The sequence below is a fragment of the Erythrolamprus reginae genome, chromosome 4, assembly GCF_031021105.1.
Source record: "Erythrolamprus reginae isolate rEryReg1 chromosome 4, rEryReg1.hap1, whole genome shotgun sequence".
In the NCBI taxonomy this organism is placed as follows: Eukaryota; Metazoa; Chordata; class Lepidosauria; order Squamata; family Dipsadidae; genus Erythrolamprus; species Erythrolamprus reginae.
The window spans coordinates 9,541,304-9,563,640 of NC_091953.1; the positions used below are offsets into that span (position 1 = coordinate 9,541,304).

The 22,337-nt window shown below is 41.8% G+C and overlaps 1 protein-coding gene across 2 annotated transcripts in view; it reads left to right on the plus strand.

Annotated features, from left to right (window-relative positions):
- The window catches only part of TYR (tyrosinase), a 59,849-nt gene that overhangs the window by 31,933 nt on the left and 5,579 nt on the right, over positions 1-22,337 (plus strand). For both annotated transcript variants that reach the window (XM_070751642.1, XM_070751641.1), the window contains 2 exons: positions 8,643-8,790; positions 19,563-19,744. In XM_070751642.1, coding sequence (XP_070607743.1) covers positions 8,643-8,790; positions 19,563-19,744 — 330 coding nt within the window. The remainder of the gene's footprint in view (positions 1-8,642; positions 8,791-19,562; positions 19,745-22,337) is intronic.

Sequence of the window (22,337 nt, forward strand, 5' to 3'; positions counted from 1 at the left end):
TCCTGGTCAGATAGGGCCGCAACTGGTGCACCAGGCGAACCTGGGCAAACGTCCCCCTCGCCACAGCTGAAAGGTGTTTCTCTAATGTGAGCTGTGGATCGAGGAGGATGCCCAAGTTGTGGACCCTCTCTGAGGGGGTCAATAATTCCCCCCCCCCAGGGTTATGGACGGACAGATGGAATTGTCCTTGGGAGGCAGAACCCACAGCCACTCTGCCTTATCCTGGTTGAGTTTGAGTCTGTTGACACCCATCCAGACCCCAACAGCCTCCAGGCACCGGCACATCACTTCCACTGCAATCTGCATAGAATTGGTGTAGTGTGGTCGTACCTAGGTGCACCCACAACAGCTCGCGTGGCTGCATTCTGGACCAGCTGTAGTCTCCAAGCGCTCTTCAGGGGTAGCCCCATGTAGAGCGATTTTTGCAGATCAAATACAAGCCACTCCAGGGCGGCTGGTATTCCGCTGAAGGAAAGCAAGCGGTTAGCCTTATTTGTACACTTATTTCCAGCAACAGGAGCAGCGATGTGACATGTTTCAGAATTAAACATCAAAGAGCAAGCACGGGGCAGCGCTGTCTCTCCACCACCTAGCTTATGCATTCAGATCGATTCTCCTAAGGCCACCGGCTCTCCTGGGGCTAACACACACGTAGAGCGAAATAAAAGAGAATCGCTTATAAAATAAAGATCAAGAGCAGCAATGACATTAGGCAATATTTTATGACTTGTGCAACGGCGTAGGAGGAGGAAGGTGAGCTGGGTATGTTCGTTGCCTTGAGTCATTGGTAAAAATAATGCAGGGGGTTCCTGGACTGACAAGAGTTCATTTAGTGACCATTTGAAGTCGCAACGCCACTGAAATGAAAGAGACTTGTGATGTTTTTCCACGCTTATGACCATTGCAGCATCTCCAAGCTGGATTTACTTAACAAACCATGTTGCTGACTTAACAGCTGCAGGGATTCACTCAACTCCTAATCCACAAATTAGGAAAAAAAAACGGGGTCGGTTACAACACATGCAGATGGATAAACAATTGGCTGTCCAACTGCACGCAATGAGTTGTCCTCAACGGTTCCAAATCCACATGGAAGAAGGTAGGCAGTGGGGTACCACAGGGTTCTGTCCTGGGCCCTGTACTCTTCAATATTTTCATCAATGATCTGGACGAGGGAGTAGAAAGGGAACTAATCAAATTCGCAGATGACACCAAACTGGCAGGGGTAGCCAACACCCTAGAGGACAGACTCAAAATACAGAAAGATCTAGACAGATTAACACTATGGGCCCACACTAACAACATGATGTTCAATGTCGACAAGAGCAAAGTCCTTCACCTTGGTAAAAAAAAAAAACTAGACACACATACAGCCTGGGAGAAACCCCACTTAGCAGTAGTGACTGCGATAGAGATCTCGGAGTCTTGGTGGATAATCAACTAAACATGAGCCAGCAATGTGCAGCAGCGGCCAAAAAAGCCAACACTATCCTAAGCTGCATCAACAGAGGGATACACTCCAAGACCAGGGAAGTATTAATTCTACTCTACTACGCCTTGGTCAGACCACATCTGGAGTATTGCATCCAGTTCTGGTCACCACACTTCAAAAGAGACATTGAAATTCTGGAGAAGCTGCAGAAAAGAGCAACCAAAATGATTAGGGGACTTGAAACCAAGACTTACGAAGACAGATTACGGGAACTGGGCATGGATAGCCTTGAGAAAAGGAGGGCCAGAGGGGACATGATAGCTGTATACAGGTATATGAGGGGTTGCCACAGAGAGGAGGGGGCCACTCTATTCTCCAGAGCACCAGAAGGCCAGACGAGGAACAATGGCTGTAAGCTGACCAAGGAGAGATTCAACCTAGAAGTAAGGAAGAACTTCCAGACGGTCAGAGCGATCAACCATTGGAACAACCTGCCTGCGGAGGTTGTGAACTCCCCAACTCTGGACACTTTCAAGAGGAGATTGGACTGCCATTTGGCTGGGGTGCTTTAGGATTCCTGCTCAGGCAGGGGGTTGGACTTGATGACCTGCATGGTCCCTTTCAACTCTAACAATAAATAAAATAAATAAATAAATAAACTATTATGGCAAGAAAGTGTCAAGGATTAGTTCAATCCTAGGTGATATTCCATTATATTACCGTATAAAGTAAAGAAAGGTTGTAAACATGTTGAATGCTGAGTCATGAGCAAACTCCAATTTGATTGGGCAAATGCAAAACAACTTTACAATGGGTGTGGTTTGTTGGTGGTGTATTGGATGGTTATTAGCTGGCTGGCTGGAGCAGTTTGAGCGTGAGTTAAGTATTGAGTTACAGCTGTGGTGTTGATATGGAGAAACCTGGATTGGTTTAGAATCTACGTGCAAGTAAACTTTACTGCATGCAGCTAAAGTAAGGTTTGTAAATAGAAGACTAAAACAGAAGGTATTTTTTCTTGGATTGAAGAGTAAAACTGTTTACTACTGTTTTTCTACTAAAGTGTCTTTGTTATTTATCTGAACCGGTTCCTGAATTGCCACACTATAAATTCTGGTATCTAGACAAGTCCTTTCCAGCTGCTGCATATCTCAATATCTATCTCTGAGTCACAAGTATACTGCAATTTGATTGGGCCAGAGCATTATAAAATGCAAAGCAACTTTACAATGGGTGTGATTTGTTGGTGGTGCATTGGATGGTTGTTAATTGGCTGGCTGGAGCAGTTTGAGTGTGAGTTAAGATATTGAGTTAAAGCTGTAGTGTTGATATGGAGAAACCTGGATTGGTTTAGTATCTACATGTAAGTAAGCTTTACTGCATATAGAGAGAGTAACGTTTGTTCCTGTAAAGAGAAGACTAAGACAGAAAATATTTTGCTTGCACTGAAGAGTAAAACTGTTTACTACTGTTCTTTTTTCTACTAAAGTGTCTTTTTTTATTTATCTGAACTGGTTCCCAAATTGACACAATATAAATTCTGGTATCTTGTCAAGTCCTACTGCATAGCTCTGTATATCCAGACAGAAAGGTCGTAAAATGAATGCAAAATTCACCTAACAAATGTCTCACTTAGCCACAGAGATTCTGGGTTCTGTTGTGGCCATGTCAAAGAATCTGAATGGAAGAGGATATCTTGTCTTGAAAGCAATTTTCACATTCTCTTTAGTCATTAGGACCATTGCCTTCAAATCTGAATCCGTTAGTGATTATTAAATCCATTCCATTCCATTCTGTTCCATTCCGTTCCATTCTGCTCTGATTCTATTCTATTCTATTCTGCTCTGATTCTCTTCTCCTCTCCTCTCCTCTCCTCGTGTGTCCAATGATATTTGGTTGATGAAGAGCTCTTCTCTTCTCTTCTCTTCTCTTCTCTTCTCCTCTCCTCTCCTCTCCTCTCCTCTCCTCTCCTCGTGTGTCCAATGACATTTGGTCGATGAAGTGCTCTTCTCTTCTCTTCTCTTCTCTTCTCCTCTCCTCTCCTCGTGTGTCCAATGATATTTGGTTGATGAAGTGCTCTTCTCTTCTCTTCTCTTCTCTTCTCCTCTCCTCTCCTCGTGTGTCCAATGATATTTGGTTGATGAAGTGCTCTTCTCTTCTCTTCTCTTCTCCTCTCCTCTCCTCGTGTGTCCAATGATATTTGGTTGATGAAGAGCTCTTCTCTTCTCTTCTCTTCTCCTCTCCTCTCCTCTCCTCGTGTGTCCAATGACATTTGGTCGATGAAGAGCTCTTCTCTTCTCTTCTCCTCTCCTCTCCTCGTGTGTCCAATGACATTTGGTTGATGAAGTGCTCTTCTCTTCTCTTCTCCTCTCCTCTCCTCTCCTCGTGTGTCCAATGATATTTGGTTGATGAAGAGCTCTTCTCTTCTCTTCTCTTCTCTTCTCCTCTCCTCTCCTCTCCTCTCCTCGTGTGTCCAATGACATTTGGTCGATGAAGAGCTCTTCTCTTCTCTTCTCCTCTCCTCTCCTCTCCTCGTGTGTCCAATGACATTTGGTCAATGAAGAGCTCTTCTCTTCTGCTCTGCTCTGCTCTGCTCTGCTCTGCTCTGCCTTGCCTTGCCCTGCCATGCCCTATCCTATTTCTATTTCTATTATTTCGGCTCCCATCAATGTAGCTCCTCCAACTGCAGCCAGCAGACATAGCTGTACAGCTGGTTTCCTTAAAAAACCAAATAATTCTTGCCTTGATGCTATTAGAAGCATCAACTCCTTGCGGCACTGATGTTAAAAAGAGGCCCCACCTTCTGTCTGTTACTGCTGAGCTCAGAGCTATCTCAAAAATGCTGTCAACTTTCCCCACCAGAATAAATTGTTAGAAAAGACATGTGCGGCTGTTGAATATTCAAACTGTTCCCTCCGTTCCTTTGATCTGTAGCTCCTCTGCTTTTTCGGCTTCCTTGGTTATGCAGATTTTAAGATAATGTATCTGAGACTGCACGGTCTATAGTAATGGGCATAGAATCAGTGTCCAATGGCATTTCAGCTCTCCTTGTTTTGTTAAGCCACATTCCCTGCCCTAGGAATGATATGTCAGGGTTCTAAATAGCTTCTGAAATTAAATCTAAAGTAAATCTAAAGTACATTCTGAAAGTAAGGCACAGAATTCTTCAAAGTTCCAAAGTTGGCACATCTGGGAGAAACTCCAATCTAAAGCTATGAGGGTTTCTCCACACAGTTTAAAGTTTAACCCCTTGTTCCCACACCCACAAGTTCATCACATTGACCAGTCGTCTTGTCCGCTACTCCCATCAACTTCCTGGCAGGTGCTGAACAAAGGATGACCTTGAGAACCTAGAAGGAATTGAGAACCTAGAGAGCCTAGAAGTAATAGTAATACAGTCTCAAATAGATAGATAGATAGATAGATAGATAGATAGATAGATGATAGATAGATAGATAGATAGATAGATAGATAGATAGATAGATAGATAGATAGATAGATACCTTGGTCTCTTCAGCCTTGAAAGACGGCATTTAAGGGGCGACTTGATCGGAGTGTATAAAATCATGCATGGGATAGAAAAGGTGGATAGAAAAAAATATTTTCTCCATCACACAATACTAGGATGAGGGGGAACTCACTAAAGCTCATAGGTAAGAAAGGGAGGGCAAATAAAAGGAAATATTTCTTCACCCAAAGGGTCATTGGTTTATGGAATTGACTTCCAGAAGCTATTGATAGCTTCAAGACAGAATCATGGATGCCAAGTGTATCAGTGGTTATTGAAACGGATGTCCAAGTGCCACCTCTATGTTGGTTGAGGCAGGCAGGATTCCCTTGGGTACCATTTGTTGGGGGTCAGGGGAAAGGGAGGGTTTCACCTTCTCTTTCTGCTCAAGGTCTCCATGTACAATTGGTGGGCCACTGTGTGACACAGAAAGCTGGACTCGATGGGCTTTGACCTGATTCAGCAGGGCTATTCTTATGCTCTTATGTTATGTTCTTATGAAGTTGTTATAGCTACATCTCTACATCCCTCATGCAACAACCGCTCCTAAGTTCCCACAGCAAGAATATGCTCTAAAGCATCAATGTGTGGCATGCAAAAGTCTCCAAGTCAACAATGGCTTTAGCCTGACATGATAACTGATAGAGGCAGAGGTGAGATTTAGCCGGTTCGGACCAGTTTAGGCAAACTGGTAGTTGCGACTTGTGAGTGGAGTAGCCCAACTACCTACCTGCCCAGGTATAGTTCGATTCCATATCGCTGTGTTTTTTAATGCTGTGCACAAGGAAAGGCCAGGCACCCTAACCCTTGATGTCAGTGACGTCAAGTTGGCCACCTTTAAGCCAGTCACAGGACCTTTAAGCCACTCCCAGTCACAGGATCGTCAAGTCACTCCCACCTGGTCACATGGCCAGTAAGCCACACCCACAAAATAAGCCACGCCCACAGTGTGGTAGTAAAACTTTTTGTAGCCCTTCACTGGCTATAACCCACAGGTATTTTGCAGGCAAAGCCTAATCCTAAATTCATAGAAACATAGAAACATAGAAGACTGACGGCAGAAAAAGACCCCATGGTCCATCTAGTCTGCCCTTTTACTATTTCCTGTATTTTATCTTACAATGGATATATGTTTATCCCAGGCATGTTTAAATTCGGTTACTGTGGATTTACCAACCACGTCTGCTGGAAGTTTGTTCCAAGGATCTACTACTCTTTCAGTAAAATAATACTTTCTCATGTTGCCTTTGATCTTTCCCCCAACTAACTTCAGATTGTGTCCCCTTGTTCTTGTGTTCACTTTCCTGTTAAAAACACTTCCCTCCTGAACCCTATTTAACCCTTTAACATATTTAAATGTTTCGATCATGTCCCCCCCTTTTCCTTCTGTCTTCCAGACTATACAGATTGAGTTCATTAAGTCTTTCCTGATACGTTTTATACTTCAGACCTTCCACCATTCTTGTAGCCCGTCTTTGGACCCGTTCAATTTTGTCAATATCTTTTTGTAGGTGAGGTCTCCAGAACTGAACACAGTACTCCAAATGTGGTCTCACCAGCGCTCTATATAAGGGGATCACAATCTCCCTCTTCCTGCTTGTTATACCTCTAGCTATGCAGCCAAGCATCCTACTTGCCTTTCCTACTGCCCGACCACACTGCTCACCCATTTTGAGACTGTCAGAAATCACTACCCCTAAATCCTTCTCTTCTGAAGTTTTTGCTAACACAGAACTGCCAATGCAATACTCAGATTTAGGATTCCTTTTCCCCAAGTGCATTATTTTACATTTGGAAACATTAAACTGCAGTTTCCATTGCTTTGACCATTTATCTAGTAACGCTAAATCATTTACCATATTACAGACCCCTCCAGGAATATCAACCCTATTGCACACTTTAGAGTCATCGGCAAATAGGCAAACCTTCCCTACCAAACCTTCCCCTATGTCACTCACAAACATATTAAAAAGAATAGGACCCAGAACAGACCCTTGTGGCACACCGCTTGTAACCTGTCTCTGCTCAGAATACTCGCCATTAACAATAACTCTCTGATGTCTATGCTTCAGCCAGCTTGAAATCCACTGAACTATCCAGGGATTAAGTCCAATCTTCACTAATTTATCTATCAGCTCTTTATGTGGAACCGTATCAAAGGCTTTGCTGAAGTCCAGATAGGCAATATCCACGGCACCACCTTGATCCAACACCTTTGTGACATAGTCAAAGAACTCAATGAGATTAGTCTGACACGATTTGCCTTCAGTAAAGCCATGCTGATTTGGGTCCAATAAGTTATTGTTTTTTAGATGCTGATTTATCCTCTTTTTGAGTAGAGTCTCCATCATTTTAACTACAACTGATGTCAAGCTAACTGGCCTGTAGTTTCCAGCTTCTTCTCTACTGCCCTTCTTGTGGATAGGCACAACACTGGCCATTCTCCAATCCTCAGGAACATCTCCTGTTAACAGGGATTGGTTAAACAAATCAGTCAGGGGGGTAGCAATGACAGATCTGAGTTCTTTAAGAACTCTGGGATGGATGCCATCTGGACCCATTGCCTTATTTATCTTTAATCTTTCAAGTTCTTCTAAGACATCGGCTTCTAAGATCACTGGAGCTGAATCCGTACAGCTGGAAGCAATGCTATATCCCTCTATAGTATTATTTTGTAAGGTGTCCTTTGAGAAAACTGAACAGAAGTAGCTATTGAAATGGTCAGCGATCTCCTTATTCCCATTAATGCATGTATTATTCCCGGTACTAAGCTTTGTGATGCTGCAGTTTTTCTTCTTCCTATCACTAATATATCTGAAGAAGGTTTTATCCCCCTTCTTTACAGATTTTGCTATTTCTTCCTCTTTTGAGGCTTTAGCAGCATATATTATCTGTTTCGCCTCCTTCTGTCTCATTTTATACACCTCTCTATCAGCTATACTTCCAGACTCTTTATACCTCCTATAGGCAGCCTTTTTTTCATTGACTATAGCCCTTACATCATTGCTAAACCATAGCGGTTTCTTCTTCCTTTTACCTTTAGTTACTTGCTTTACATAAAGTCTTGTGGCTTTTAAGATGGCCTTTCCACTGGTTTGAGAAATGAGAAAGTAATGGAGTGGAAGTTTACAGAGAGAAATGTAATGTTTCTTGTTTAGGAAACTGAATGTATGCTGGCAGCTTGATGTAGTTGCCAATAATAATAATAATAATAATAATAATAATAATAATAACAACAACAACAACAACAACAACAACAACAACAACAACAATACAGATAGCCCTCAAGTTATTAATATCAAAAATTTGGTTACCATATTTTTTGGAATACAATATACACCTTCTCACCCACCCACCAAAGAGGCTGAAAATTTGGGTGCATCTTATACTCTGAATGTAGCTTTTTTTTTTTTTAAAGCTATTTTTCCAGTCCTAACGAAGAGATTTTCCCATCTCTTCACGGCTTGTTTTCATTGCTACTCCCTCCAAAAAGGGGGTTTTTTTCCAGCCCTAAGCAGGGGATAATATAATGTGCTGAAACTGACCAGACAAATACGCTCCTTTCACAGCCATCCAACTATTTTTAGGTGTTATGGCAAAGGATATCACAAAAAAACCTCTGTGTGTTCCCACTAAAAAGGTGGCCCTTAAGTAAGGTCTAACTACTGTATCTTCTTACATGCTCCATTTCTCCTTAATTTCCAGGATTTGCAAGCCCAAGTACTGGAATATCCAATTTGTCACAGAGCAGTTTGCACAATGCGCTGCACATTTACATGAATGGCTCCATGTCTCAGGTCCAGGGTTCAGCCAATGATCCCATCTTCATCCTGCACCATGCCTTTGTTGACAGGTAAGTTGGACACTTCCTGGTAAACATTATATCTTCCATGATAATAGAGATCACAATAATTGGGTATACAGTAGTCCCTCACCTATCGCTGGTGTTACGTTCCAGACCTGGCCGCGATAGGTGAAATCCGCGATGTGGAATTTATTGACTGATAGTACTTATTTAAGTATTTATATTGTAATTGTTTGGTAAGTTTTCATTGTTTTAAGTGTTTATAAACCCTTCCCACACAGTATTTATTTTAGATACAGTATTTAAATACAGTATCTACAATTTTAGATATATTTTTTTTTAAAAAAACCTGCCGATCGAGTTCAGCGGGCTGTTTAAATCTGCCGATCAGAAACCCGTGAACCAGCGAAGATCCGCGAATGATTTTTCTCATTAATATTTCTTGAAAACCCGCGATGAAGCGAAGCCGCAGTAGGTGAAGCGCGGTATAGCGAGGGACTACTGTATTGCCTATGGATTAGAAGAGAGACTTTGCAGCGATTCTAGGATCTAGATGCTGGTTATTTTTTATGTCTATGTAAGAATTATAAGTTTATTATGGCTGTCCCATAGATAATATGCTAGGAAGAATGTCAGGTGAAGGCCATACTAGGGGTATCTGTCTAGAGGGGAAGAGAGGAGAGAAGAAAAAAGGAGAGGAGAGGAGAAGAGGAGAGGAGAGAAGAAAACAGAAGAGAAGAGATTGCAGAATAGAATAGGATGGAATGGAATAGGATAGGATAGAACAGAAGAGAAGAGAATAGAACAAATTAGAGAATAGAATAGAATGGAATGGAATGGAGTGGAGTGGAGTGGAGTGGAGTGGAATGGAATAGAATAGAATAGACTTACAGAATAAAACAGAATGGAACAGAGCAGAACAGAATAGAATAGAATAAATAAAAACGTGTCCATTACATTTATCAAACAGAAGTGTGGTCGGTGTGTTTAGGGTTGCAGTGCCTATAAAGTAGTGAACCCCTTTAAATTGTTTTAACCATACAAAATTTTTCCGTATTAACAAAGTTAAAGAAAAAAAGTTGAGTTTAAATAAATAAATAAATAAACAAACCATACTTCAAAGATGCATATATCAAGCCGTTCCTTCTTCTACTGTTAGTTCTCTGGCTAAAGCAAATTCTCTAACCTTTTACTCTCAAGAAAAGCCATCCAGCTCAAAGGGAATTCTTTATAGTGAAACTTTTTCCCCCACCCCATCATTGGATTTCTGAAGAGCTTCAATTTAACATTACTTAAATGGTATTGCTCAGAACATATTCTTTTGGGATGACAGAGAAAGGTCAATTCTGTTTGAAATAAGCAGGGGGCTTTTGATGGCTGCCAACTTCCAAGATTCTTGGAACAAACTTCCAGCAGACCTGGTTGGTAACTGTAACTGAATTTAAACATGCCTGGGATAAACATATATCCATCCTAAGATAAAATACAGGAAATAGTACAAGGGCAGACTAGATGGACCATGAGGTCTTTTTCTGCCGTCAGTCTTCTATGTTTCTAACTTTACTTTTCTGACTCTGCCCTGTGGATGCCCCAAGGTTGAACAAGAATCAGGCTTCCAAAGCAATTTGTGAGAAGTGTTTGCGGCATTGCGTGAATCCTCTTTGCTATTCATTAAAGTATCCTAATGTGGAAGGGTTTTTGCAAAAGCTTGAAAGAAAATGTTTTAAGGAATTAACTATAATGCCGTTCTTAAAGTATCTCACCCCTTTGGTCCAGTTCGAGCGGATTTAATGAACAGTGCCAAGTCCAAATCAAATAATCATGGTTGAGACTGCTAAAAGAACAGGAAACAGAATTTGGAGGAGAAAGAAAAAGAAGGAGGAGGAGATGGAGAAGGAGGAGGAGAAGGAGAAAGGAGAAGGAGAAAGAAAAAGGAGGATGAGAAGGTGGTGGTGAAGGAGGAGCAGAAGGAGAAGGAGGAGGAGGAAGAGAAGGAGGTGGAGAAAGAGGAGAAGGAGGAGAAGGAGGAGAAGGAGAAAGAAAAAGAAGGTGGAGGAGAAGGAGGAGAAGGAGAAAGAAGAAGGAGGAGGAGGTGGAGGAGGAAGAGGAAGAGGAGGAGGAGGAAAAGAAGGAGGAGAAGGAGAAAGAAAAAGAAGGAGGAGGAGAAGGAGGAGGAGAAAGAAGGAGGAGGTGGAGAAGGAAGAGGAGGAGGTGGAGAAAGAGGAGGAGGAAAAGAAGGAGAAGGAAGAGAAGGAGAAAGATAAAGGAGGAGGAGAAGGAGAAGGAAAAAGAAGAAGGAGGAGGAAAAGGAGGAGGAGGAGAGGAAGAGGAGGAGTACTTACTTTGAATTGTAAAAGATACTATAAGTTGCAGCTCTGTGATATTCTGGAGGGCCATACTGCTACTTCCCCAGGGTTCCTCCTCCTCCTCTTCTCTCAAGACTAGTGCATCCTGTCTACTGCCCACCATCCAATTAACACTGCATTGCTCGTGGGAACTCTCTAAACCACAAGGTTCTCCTGATTAAACAAGTCTCAGCTTTCAGCATTCGGTTTGGGAATCCAGGAAGGAAGAATGCGGAATCTTACTTCTCAGAAGAAATCCCAAAGGTGCTTTTTTCAAGAGGCAACTGGACTCACTTGTTTTTCGCTGAGGATTTTTCACTTCTCATCAATTCAGCTCTGACCGGATGGTGGGGAATGGAAGGATTCATATTCCTTGTAGGCAGCTGGTCATTTGCATCCTTTTTAGAGGGTCATTGAGGCCACTTGGAGATTTATCTCTATCATCAACATGAGCCTTGGTGGTGCAAGTGGTTAGAGTGCAGTACTGCAAGCTGCTTCTGCTGGCTATAGTTCACCAGTTCAAGTCTCACCAGGCTCGAGGTTGACTCAGCCTTCCATCCTTCCAAGGTGGGTAAAATTAGGACCCAGATTGTTGGTGGCAAGATGCTGAGTCTGTAAACCGCTTAGAGGGCTGCAAAGCACTGTGAAGCAGTAAATAATAATAATAATAATAATAATAATAATAATAATAATAATAATAATAACAACAACAACAATAACAATCCAAAGTGCAGATTCTGTAAAGAAACAGATGAAACAATCGATCACATACTCAGCTGCTGCAAAAAGATCGCACAGACTGACTACAAGCATAGACATGATGCTGTGGCACAGATGATCTACTGGAACTTGTGCCGGAACTACCATTTACCAGTGGCAAAGAGCTGGTGGGATCATCAGTCCGAAAAAGTGGTTGAAAATGAGCAAGCAAAACTACTGTGGGACTTCAGACTGAACGAATTCTGAAGCATAACACACCAGACATCCTGATTGTGGAGAAAAAGAAAGTATGGATCATTGACATCGCAATCCCAGGAGACAGCAGAACTGAGGAGAAGCAGCTAGAGAAATTAGTGAAATATAAAGATCTAAAAATTGAGCTGCAACGACTCTGGCATAAGCCCGTGAAAGTGGTCCCAGTGGTACTTGGCACGCTGGGCGCAGTGCCAAAGGATCTCAGCAGACATTTGAAAACCATCGGAATTGACAAAATCTCCATCTGTCAATTACAAAAGGCCGCTTTACTGGGATCTGCAAACATAATTCGCCGCTACATCACACAGTCCTAGGTGCTTGGGAAGCACCCGACTGGTGATGAAATACGAAATCCAGCGTAGTGATCTTGGTTGCTGAGTTGTATTGTAATAATAATAATAATAATAATAATAATAATAATAATAATAATAATAATAATAATAATAATTTACAATGATTTATTAGATTTGTATGCCGCCCCTCCCTGAGGACTCAGGGCGACTCGAGTCTAAGTGCTATTTATTTATTTGTCTGTCTGTCTGTCTGTCTGTCTGTCTGTCTGTCTGTCTGTCTGTCTGTCTGTCTCTCTCTCTCTCTCTATCTAGCTATCTATCTATCTATCATCTATCTATCTATCTATCTATCTATCTATCTATCTATCTATCTATCTATCTATCCATCTATCTATCTGACCTCTATGCCACCCAATCCCGAAGGACTCAGGTCGGCTTACAACAGTATAAAAATTACAAAAACACTAAGAAGAAGTCAAATATAAAATATAAAATGTAAACTGTAAAATCTTAATTAAAAATCACAATAACGAATCCGTCAACATGCACACATAACATTCATACAATATGGCCGTGATAGTTGTTAAATTCACGTGCTGCTATTGCTATCCTTTAAAATGATGAAATGGTTTCCCTGATGACACAGATAAACCTCCAGATGACTTTTACGACCTGCTGTCTTCAAGGAGCATAAATCCTGCCATTCCCCATCATCAAGTCAGAGCTGAAGAAGCTTTTGGGATGGGAAGCGAAATGTCTTCAAATTAAAAAAAAACCCAGAAAGTCCAGTTGGCTTTTGAAAAAAGCACTTTTGGGGACAACCCTATCCTAGATGATTGAGTCTCTCCATAGATATTTCTCAGAGGAAATTTCTGACTCTCAGTTTTCCAAACTAAACTGCACTTTCCAATCATACTTTCTGAAGTTTAGATTCAAGATAGGCATCTCAAACCTTGCACAAAGATTTGGAAAGATAAACAGAAGGCTGCAATTCAAGTGAATAACAGGATCAAGATCATGAAACCAGATAATTTTAAAAGCATACAGTTTGGGCCTATTAGGTCCAATTACTTAATATTGTCCAATTTCGCTGTGCAAAACTCCAAATATAAGTATTAATAACTACTGGCTATCTATCCACATACAGAGTTCGTAATCAACTATTATTCCTGTATTTTTAGGAATTGGCAGAACGGACTCTACACCATCATTTCCTACTCTAATAAAAGGAGTGGAATTGTTTTTTAGGACCCTTGTGAAGCAATCACAAACTATTCACAGAAGAATTATTAGGGAAAGCAACACCCTTTGGTCCCAATTTTGTCATCCTTTATTGGTCTGTTCGACCTCGATTTTGACTTTTCTTTAAAAAAAGAAAGAAAGACAATTGCGTAGCATTTTCCTAATCATGGTATATTTTAATCTGGTTATTTCAGGGAAAATATATATATTTTGCAGTAGCTTTGGAGCGCCAAAGGATAACAGAGCATTTTGTTTAAGTGCAAAGGTTAGTGGCAGGCTAACTAAAATCCCATTAGCTTCAGAAGCACAGGTCCAGCCAGTGTTTATTGCAATGCAGAACAAATTGAATTTCCAAAATGTAGCAGACTAGCTATCTTTGGACCTCTGCCCAGAATTGCCAGCTAATGGCCGAAATAAGTGATTAACCACTTGAAAATTGCCATGAAGCTCCATGTACCAAGTGGTGTTGCTTATTTGCTATGATTTCCTGTACACAGTTGGGACACATTGCTGGCTTTGGTTTGAGATCTGGTTGTCTGAGGAACTTCTACCCTCAAAATAAGCACCTTATGATAGGGGTCTCCAACCTTGGCAATGTGAAGCTTGGTGGATTTCAACTCCCAGAATTCTGGGAATTGAAATCCTCCAGGCTTCAAGTTGCCAAGGTTGGAGACCTCTAACTTAGGAGGTTAAAGACAGCAGAGAAATCATTTCTGATTTTTGACTCATGCAGTATACAGGCCTTCAGTGGAAGGCAGGTTGGCAGCAATTGTTTTTTCTGCAGTTCTAATTATCCTCTGAAGTTTGTGTCAGTCTTGTTCATTTCATTTCATTTCATTTCATTTATTGGATTTATATGCCGCCCCTCTCCGAAAACTTGTTGGGTTGCAGACGGAAGGAAGGAAGGAAGGAAGGAGGGAGGGAGGGGAGGGAGGGAGGGAGGGAGGGAGGAAGGAAGGAAGGAAGGAAGGAAGGAAGGAAGGAAGGAAGGAAGGAAGGAAGGAAGGAAGGAAAAGGGATCGGAGGGTTAGGAGAAGGAAGGAATTCATATAGGACTATAATCTATAGATAGAGCTCTATAGGAGATTTCTTTCTTGCGACCTAAATATTTCTAGCTCAGGAGGCACAACCTGGGAAAAATAGTGGAGAAGGAAACAGGGAAAAGATTAAACAAAGTAAAACCCATCCAAATTCCGAACGGATACAGAAGGTTTTGCCAGGTGACGGAATAGTTTTGTGTCTATCCTCCTGGCATGAATAAAAGATGACAAAAGATGTTGATAATCAGCTCTGACTTCTTTAAAATTTAATTTAATTCTTCAATTAAAAAGCTCTAAAGAACAAAATGAAATGTTTGGAGCGGTGTGTGGATGTGATAGAAGCTAAGATAGGTTACAAGGACTGAAAGGTATAAAGAATGTTAGTCAATGATTTTAGCATAAATCAGGGTTTTTTTTTCCCCTTTAAAATAATCTCTAACTGCTTTGGGTTGCTACTTTTTGCTCCTTTATTCTTACCCCCAATGGGAATAGCATGATGGATAGGAAGATACCTATAAAATGTAAAGTTCCACATTTCATTAAGTAATCTTCATGGCATTGCCAGGAGTAAAAAGACCTGCAACGTTTTTTAAAAACCACATTTGCAGTTATTAAATCCAATCTATTTTTATGCAGCTTTTGTGAAGCTTTATGGAGTTAATAATTGGTGAAACTTAAAATATATTTTATTTTGTTTCCTGGGCACATTAATATCATTCCTGCAAAGAAATTTCCTTAGCCTACATTGGCTAATGGGATTACTTTACGCTAAATGAAAAGCATGTGCCCTGAATTCACAAATTCCCACTGTGAAGAATTCGGTATTCTACTGAGACCTGGCTGGGCCATGAGGGGGGGGGGGTGTTCCCCTCTCGGAGATGTGACCTTATGGGTTTCAGGTACTACAACATCCACAACTCCAGGGAAGGGGTGGAGGAGTGGCAATTATTGTCCGGAAGAGTCTTTGTCCTGCCCCAGAGTTTGTTGGGTATAAGTCCAATTAATAAAATAAATTACTAAATAAATCTCTCCTCTTGAGGTTGGACTCAGGGGTTCAGTTGGGTTTATTGTTGACGTACCTGCCCCCCAGGTAGGTAACACAACATTACAACAACTCTACCCATACTGTTTGAGCACTGGGGTTGAACTAGAAGACCTCCAAGGTCCCTTCCAACTCTGTTATTTGGTTATATCTGATCCCAGTACATCTTGGCAGTCCACCAAACATAATAAAATTGATTGATTCAATTGATCCTGTTCTGCCGGGCTCTCTGATAGGAGCCTCCCGAAAATTCAAGGATACAAATTTCAGACACACACACGTTTGAAAATTCAAAACAATGTTCTTTATCACAAAAGTCAAAATAAACTAAGCACTCTTTTTGTATTGCAAAGAGCACTCTTCCCCAAAACAACCAGATAGTCTGTACAATTTCCCTTAAGCAGTCATTAAGTACTTAGCCAGCAGCTGTGGAGAAACTTCACATCCCTTCTTCTTCCAACGAAGGGAGACACACACCCACCCTGCTCTGCTTTGGTTTCAAAGGCGTGAAAAAGCAACAAAGTCCAGCCCACAAGATTCCTGACGAAACTGCAACAGATATTCTTCCACAATGGCCAAACCCACACGCTGCTATTTATAGCAGCAGCCCTAATTACTGGAGCCCCACCCAAACACAGGTGGCCTCCCTTATTTCCTGTAATATGTCCTTACTTGGTCTCTTCTACGCATAATTCTGCGCTTGCGTGGGTCCAACATGTCATCATCTGAAGCTATAGAAGATAAGGAAGATTGACCGCCTTGACTGTGTGCCAAGCCCTCCTCTGCCGAGTCACTCTCACCTTCTTCTTCATCCGAGGAAACTAAACTCTGATCTGATTCTGTTGGCAATAACACAGGCCTGTGACATGTTGAATTTTCCCCTGCATCCACCTCCCCATTCCCTGGGGCAGGCGCTGGGCCAGAGCCAACCACAATAGATCCCATCTCCAAGTCTTATTTGATATTCCTTATAAACCTTTTGCAATTTAAGAAATTGGGCATGATACTCTGATTAAGCGCCGGTTCATCAAATTGCCCCTAAATTCTGTGAGATCAGAATGCATCAGCTATTATTAGATCTCTTTAATCCTATTGTGAACAGATTCACTTGTGGTCTTTTGCCTGCTCGTTGGCTAAAAGAAGGGGAGAAATTTAGAATCCCGCATTGCTACTGCTCACTTTAGGGCAAATGTAACTGTGTCCCTGAACTGCTATATATATATATATATCGTGTAGGATTTGGAAATTTCTGGCGACGTTTCGACGAGGTCTCACTCGTTATCTTCAGGCTGGTGTTTCTGTCCTTGTTCTAGGGCAAACACAGTGAGACCTGAGCTGCCTTCCTTCTATAAATACTGGTGGCTGGGTGTGGTTTGATGGCTCAGCAATTGCCTGCTGTATAGAAACTTCCTGGTGAGTCAGTGGGGTAACACCTGGGGTCGTTGATGTAGCTGAGGTATGCTGATTAGTTAATGGTTGTAATCACGCCTAATCTACAACTATTAACTAATCAGCATACCTCAGCTACATCAATGACCACAGGTGTTACCCCACTGACTCACCAGGAAGTTTCTATACAGCAGGCAATTGCTGAGCCATCAAACCACACCCAGCCACCAGTATTTATAGAAGGAAGGCAGCTCAGGTCTCGCTGTGTTGTCAACCCCTAACCCCCAACATTTTCCCCTTAGACTATCCATGATTGACCTCTCCAGGTTCCTTAGAGGTCAGTAAGGGGCATGCATAAGTGCACCAGTGTGCCTTCCGTCCCCTGTCCAATTGTCTCTCCTTTATCTCATATATCATATACCTTTTCTTCCTTTCATATATCTTCTCCTCTATTTTTATATCTTTTCTTTATATATAATACTTCATGTCTATTTTCTTCCTATGTATTTGTGTATTGGACAAATGAATAAATAATAAATATCACCCACTTTTCCAAGCTGACTGCCAGGTTAGAGACTTCCAAATTTGACCATGTTTGCCTTAGTGTTTTAAACCTTCTCTTCCATGTTCTAACCTTCCTGTTTAGATTTCTGGGCAGAAAAAAAAACTATTCTCCATATCTCCATTTCACAGAGTCTTTTCTCCGAGGCCCTCAAGCTGTAGTCCTTAAGGATGTTTCTTTGTTAGCTTTCCATTGCAGAGTTAAAGCAATTCTTGAGTTTCTGTTGGACTTGCTTTATTTTGCTTTCATGATGATTCATGGTGATTGGTCAGGCTCCTTGGCACAGCCCAAAAGCAATTCTTTTCTAGCCACCAGTCTCGCAGTGTCTCTTTAACAAGATTTATTGAGACAAAAAGAAATGTAGTTTACTAAGGCGTCCAGCAACCTCACATTTTAGAGCAATGCAACTTACAGCCAATTTGATATGTTCTGTTCTGTTCTGTTCTGTCTTGCCCTGCCCTGCCCTGCCCTGCCCTATTCTATTCTATTCTATTCTATTCTGTCCTGTCCTGTTCTGTTCTGTTGCGTTTATTTATTTATTTATTTATTTATTTATTTATTTATTTATTTATTTATTTATTTATTTATTTATTTATTTATTTATTAGATTTGTATGCCGCCCCTTTCCGTAGACTCTGGGCGGCTCACCACATAATAAAACAGTTCATGACAAATCTAATAATTTACAATTTAAATTATTAAAAAAAACCATTATTTAAGCAAACATACATACAAGCATATCATACATAAATTGAATTGAATAGGCCCGGGGGAGATATCTCAGTTCCCCCATGCCTGACGACAAAGGTGGGTTTTAAGGAGTTTACGAAAGGCAAGGAGGGTAGGGGCAGTTCTAATCTCTGGGGGGAGCTGGTTCCAGAGAGTCAGGGCTGCCACAGAGAAGGCTCTTCCCCTGGGGCCCGCCAACCGACATTGTTTAGTTGACAGGACACGGAGAAGGCCCACTCTGTGGGACCTAATCGGTCGCTGGGATTCGTGCGGCAGAAGGCGGTCTCAAAGATATTCTGGTCCGATGCCATGAAGGGCTTTAAAGGTCATAACCAACACTTTGAATTGTGACCATTCATTCAATTGTGTTCCATTCCATTCCATTCCATTCTATTCCTTTCTATTCCTTTCTATCCCTTTCTATTGCATTGCATTGCATTATCTCAGGGACTGCCTTCTGCTGCACGAATCCCAGCGACCAGTTAGGTCCCACAGGGTGGGCCTTCTCCAGGTCCCGTCAACTAAACAATGTCATTTGGCGGGACCCAGGGGAAGAGCCTTCTCTGTGGTGGCCCCGGCCCTTGGGAACCAATCCCCCCCAGAGATTAGAATTGTCCCCACCCTCCTCGCCTTTTGTAAGCTTCTTAAAACCCACCTCTGCCGTCAGGCATGGGGGAACTGAGATATTCTTTCCCCCTAGGCCTTTACAATTTACGCATGGTATGTCTGTATGTATGTTTGGTTTTTATAATAAGTTTTTTTTTTGTTATTTTAGTATTGGATTGGATTGTTACATGCTGTTTTCATCATTGTTGTTAGCTGCCCCGAGTCTACGGAGAGGGGCGGCATACAAATAGATAGATAGATAGATAGATAGATAGATAGATAGATAGATAGATAGATAGATAGATAGATAGACAGACAGACAGACAGACAAACAAATAAATATTTTTTTAAAAAAAGCTTTAATTTGACAGGAGGGCATAGTTCAACTCAATGGCCTCCCTACTTCAAGGCTTAGTAAGTAAGTAAGTAAGTAAGTAAGTAAGTAAGTAAGTAAGTAAGTAAGTAAGTAAATAAATAAATAAATAAATAAATAAATTGCATTCCATTCCATTCTATTCCATTCTATTCTATTCTATTCTATTCTACATTTGAAAAGCATCATTGTTGAAATATCCATATCCAATTTTCCTTTCACAGCATTTATGAACAGTGGCTCCGGAGACACAAACCCCTACTACAGGCCTACCCAGAAGCCAACGCTCCTATTGGACACAACCGGGGATATTTCATGGTCCCATTCATTCCCCTCTACAGGAATGGGGAATTCTTCATTTCATCCAAAGAATTGGGCTACGACTATGAATACCTCGTGGAACCAGGTAATCTGATCCCTCACTCTAAGCTAGGTGGTACACATTTTTGCGCCAGTCTTCCTTTTTTGATTCATGGGCTCAGCAGGAATCTCAGAGATAAGATCTCATTGAGAAGCATAATACAGGTGGTCCTCAACTTGTAACAGTTCACTGAGTGACTTTTTGAAGTTCCCTTAAAAATAGTGACTTATAACTTATGCAAGGTTTCTGAATGTTTAAATGAATGAATGAATGAATGAATCAATCAATCAATCAATCAATGTTCATCACATAACCATGGGAATGTGCCAATAGTCATAAGCACGATGTCAAACTTTTAAGTACTGTATTTTTGGGAGTATCAGATTGGGTGGTCTGGAAATTTGGGAGTATCAGATTGGGAAATTTGGGTGTGTCTAAATGTAGCTTTTATTAAGCTGTTTTTAGTCCTAACAAGATGCTGCTACCATGATCTTCCGTGATTTGCTAGCTAAGCGATCTTCCCTTTGCCTGCTTCTTTCATTGCTGCTCCCTCCGACAATCAGCTGAGCCTTTTTTCAGCCCTAAGGAAGTGCTAACAGTTCTTCTGTGGTTTGTTAGCAAGTAGTGATGGGCGAACCGAACCCGCACAATTCGGGTCTGTACCGAATTTTGCGGTGTTCAGTATGCTGAACACGAACCCGAATTTTTTTCAAAGTTCACGCAAAGTTCGGGGTCGTGCTTGGCGTTCAGAGCTTTGATGTCACCGGCAGGTTGCTAAGGACACCAAGGTGATCACTTCCTGGATTCCATGGAATCCAGGAAGTGATCACCTTGGCGTCCCTAGCAACCTGCCGGTGACGTCAAAGCTCCGCCCCCAAAATCTCTTCGTGGGAGGGATTCCCCAGCTCCTTCAAAGGGAGGTCTTCACGTAAAAATAAACATTTTTATTTTTACGGAAAAGGACGCTGCAGCAGGGCTGCAAGCAAATGTTTATTTTTACATGAAAGGACTGCCCTTTGCTTACAGCGCTGCTGCAGTGTCCTTTTTCATAAAAATAACAATGTACAACCACAGTGTGGTAGTAAAACTTTTTGTAGCCCTTCACTGCCTAAGACCCGTTCTGCTGGCATGTCCCAACCACCTGTAATTACAGGGTAATTAGTCTAGAAAGACACACACCACATGATAGAAGGAAAACCAAAGGTTTTTATCAACAGAAAAGCAGAAAAAAAAATCCCTTTTTAAATGTCATAGGGATTTTCTGGTACACATAAGGCACAGGTTAAATGCAAGCCAATTTCTCACCCAGTAACTGGGAAATTGAATCCAAATTCCAAAGTCCAGAAAGTCCACACACAGTCTTGAACAGGGAAACAGCAAAACCACGATCTTGACAAACTATGAAGCAGATAAACTTCCACAAGGCTAAATCAGCACGCTGCTCTTTTTATCTGTAGCACTAATTACAGCAGCCCCACCCAACCACAGGTGGCCTCACTTATCTCCTGTAATAATCCTTCAGTTGTTCTCTTCTATGCATCACTCTCGGCAAGCATGGGTCTGTCATAAGTTCTTGTTCAGAATCCAGGGATGATAAGGAAGATTGATCTCCTCCTGGGCTGTCTGCCAAACTCCCCTCTTCCCTGTCACTCACGCTTCCTTGGTCAGAGGAGATTTCATTGGCAGATTCTATTGGGAGCAAAACAGGCCTGTGGCATGTGGATGTTTCCCCCACATCCACCTCCATATTCCTTGGGGCAGGAGCTGGGCCAGAGCTAACCACAACAAAGACCATGGGAAAAGACAAATTTCCTATGGTGTTAGGAGCTAAAGCGTCTATTCTTGGAACATATTTTTACAATACGACCAATCAAGCGTTTACAGTGGGGGTGTCCCTCTGACCTTACTGCCAATCAGCTTAAAGCTCTGTTGGGAGAATTGGCACTAGACTTATGGTTGGGGGTCACTACAACAGGCGGAACTGTATTAAGGGGTCACAGAAAGTTTGAGAACCCCTGCCCTAGGGAAAAGCTACAAAAAGAAAATGGCCACAATTAGTCTGGCCTCAGGATTGACACATGAAAAACAGTCATAAATATGAACGCTTATTAAACAGATGGTTTTAAGTTCAGGACTACCAATATACATGTGCATTCTGTTTGCTGGCTCTTTGAAGCTGATAACCAACACTCCACAGTCTGCATTGGTTGCCAATCAATTTCTGGTCACAATGCAAAGTGTTGGGACCGCCTTCTGCCGCATGAATCCCAGCGACTGATTAGGTCCCCCAGAGTTGGCCTTCTCCGGGTCCCGTCGACTAAACAATGTCGTTTGGCGGGTCCCAGGGGAAGAGCCTTCTCTGTGGCGGCCCCAACCCTCTGGAACTAGCTCCCCACTGAGATTAGAACTGCCCCCACCCTCCTGGCCTTTTGTAAACTCCTTAAAACCCACCTCTTCCGTCAGGCATGGGGGAACTGAGATAACTTCCCCAGGCCTATACTGTTTATGTATGGTATGTTGTGTGCATGTTTTTTTAAAATTATGGGTTTTTAGTTTTAATTATTAGATTTGTATTACATATTGTTTTCTATTAGTGTTGTGAGCCGCCCCGAGTCTACGGAGAGGGGCGGCATACAAA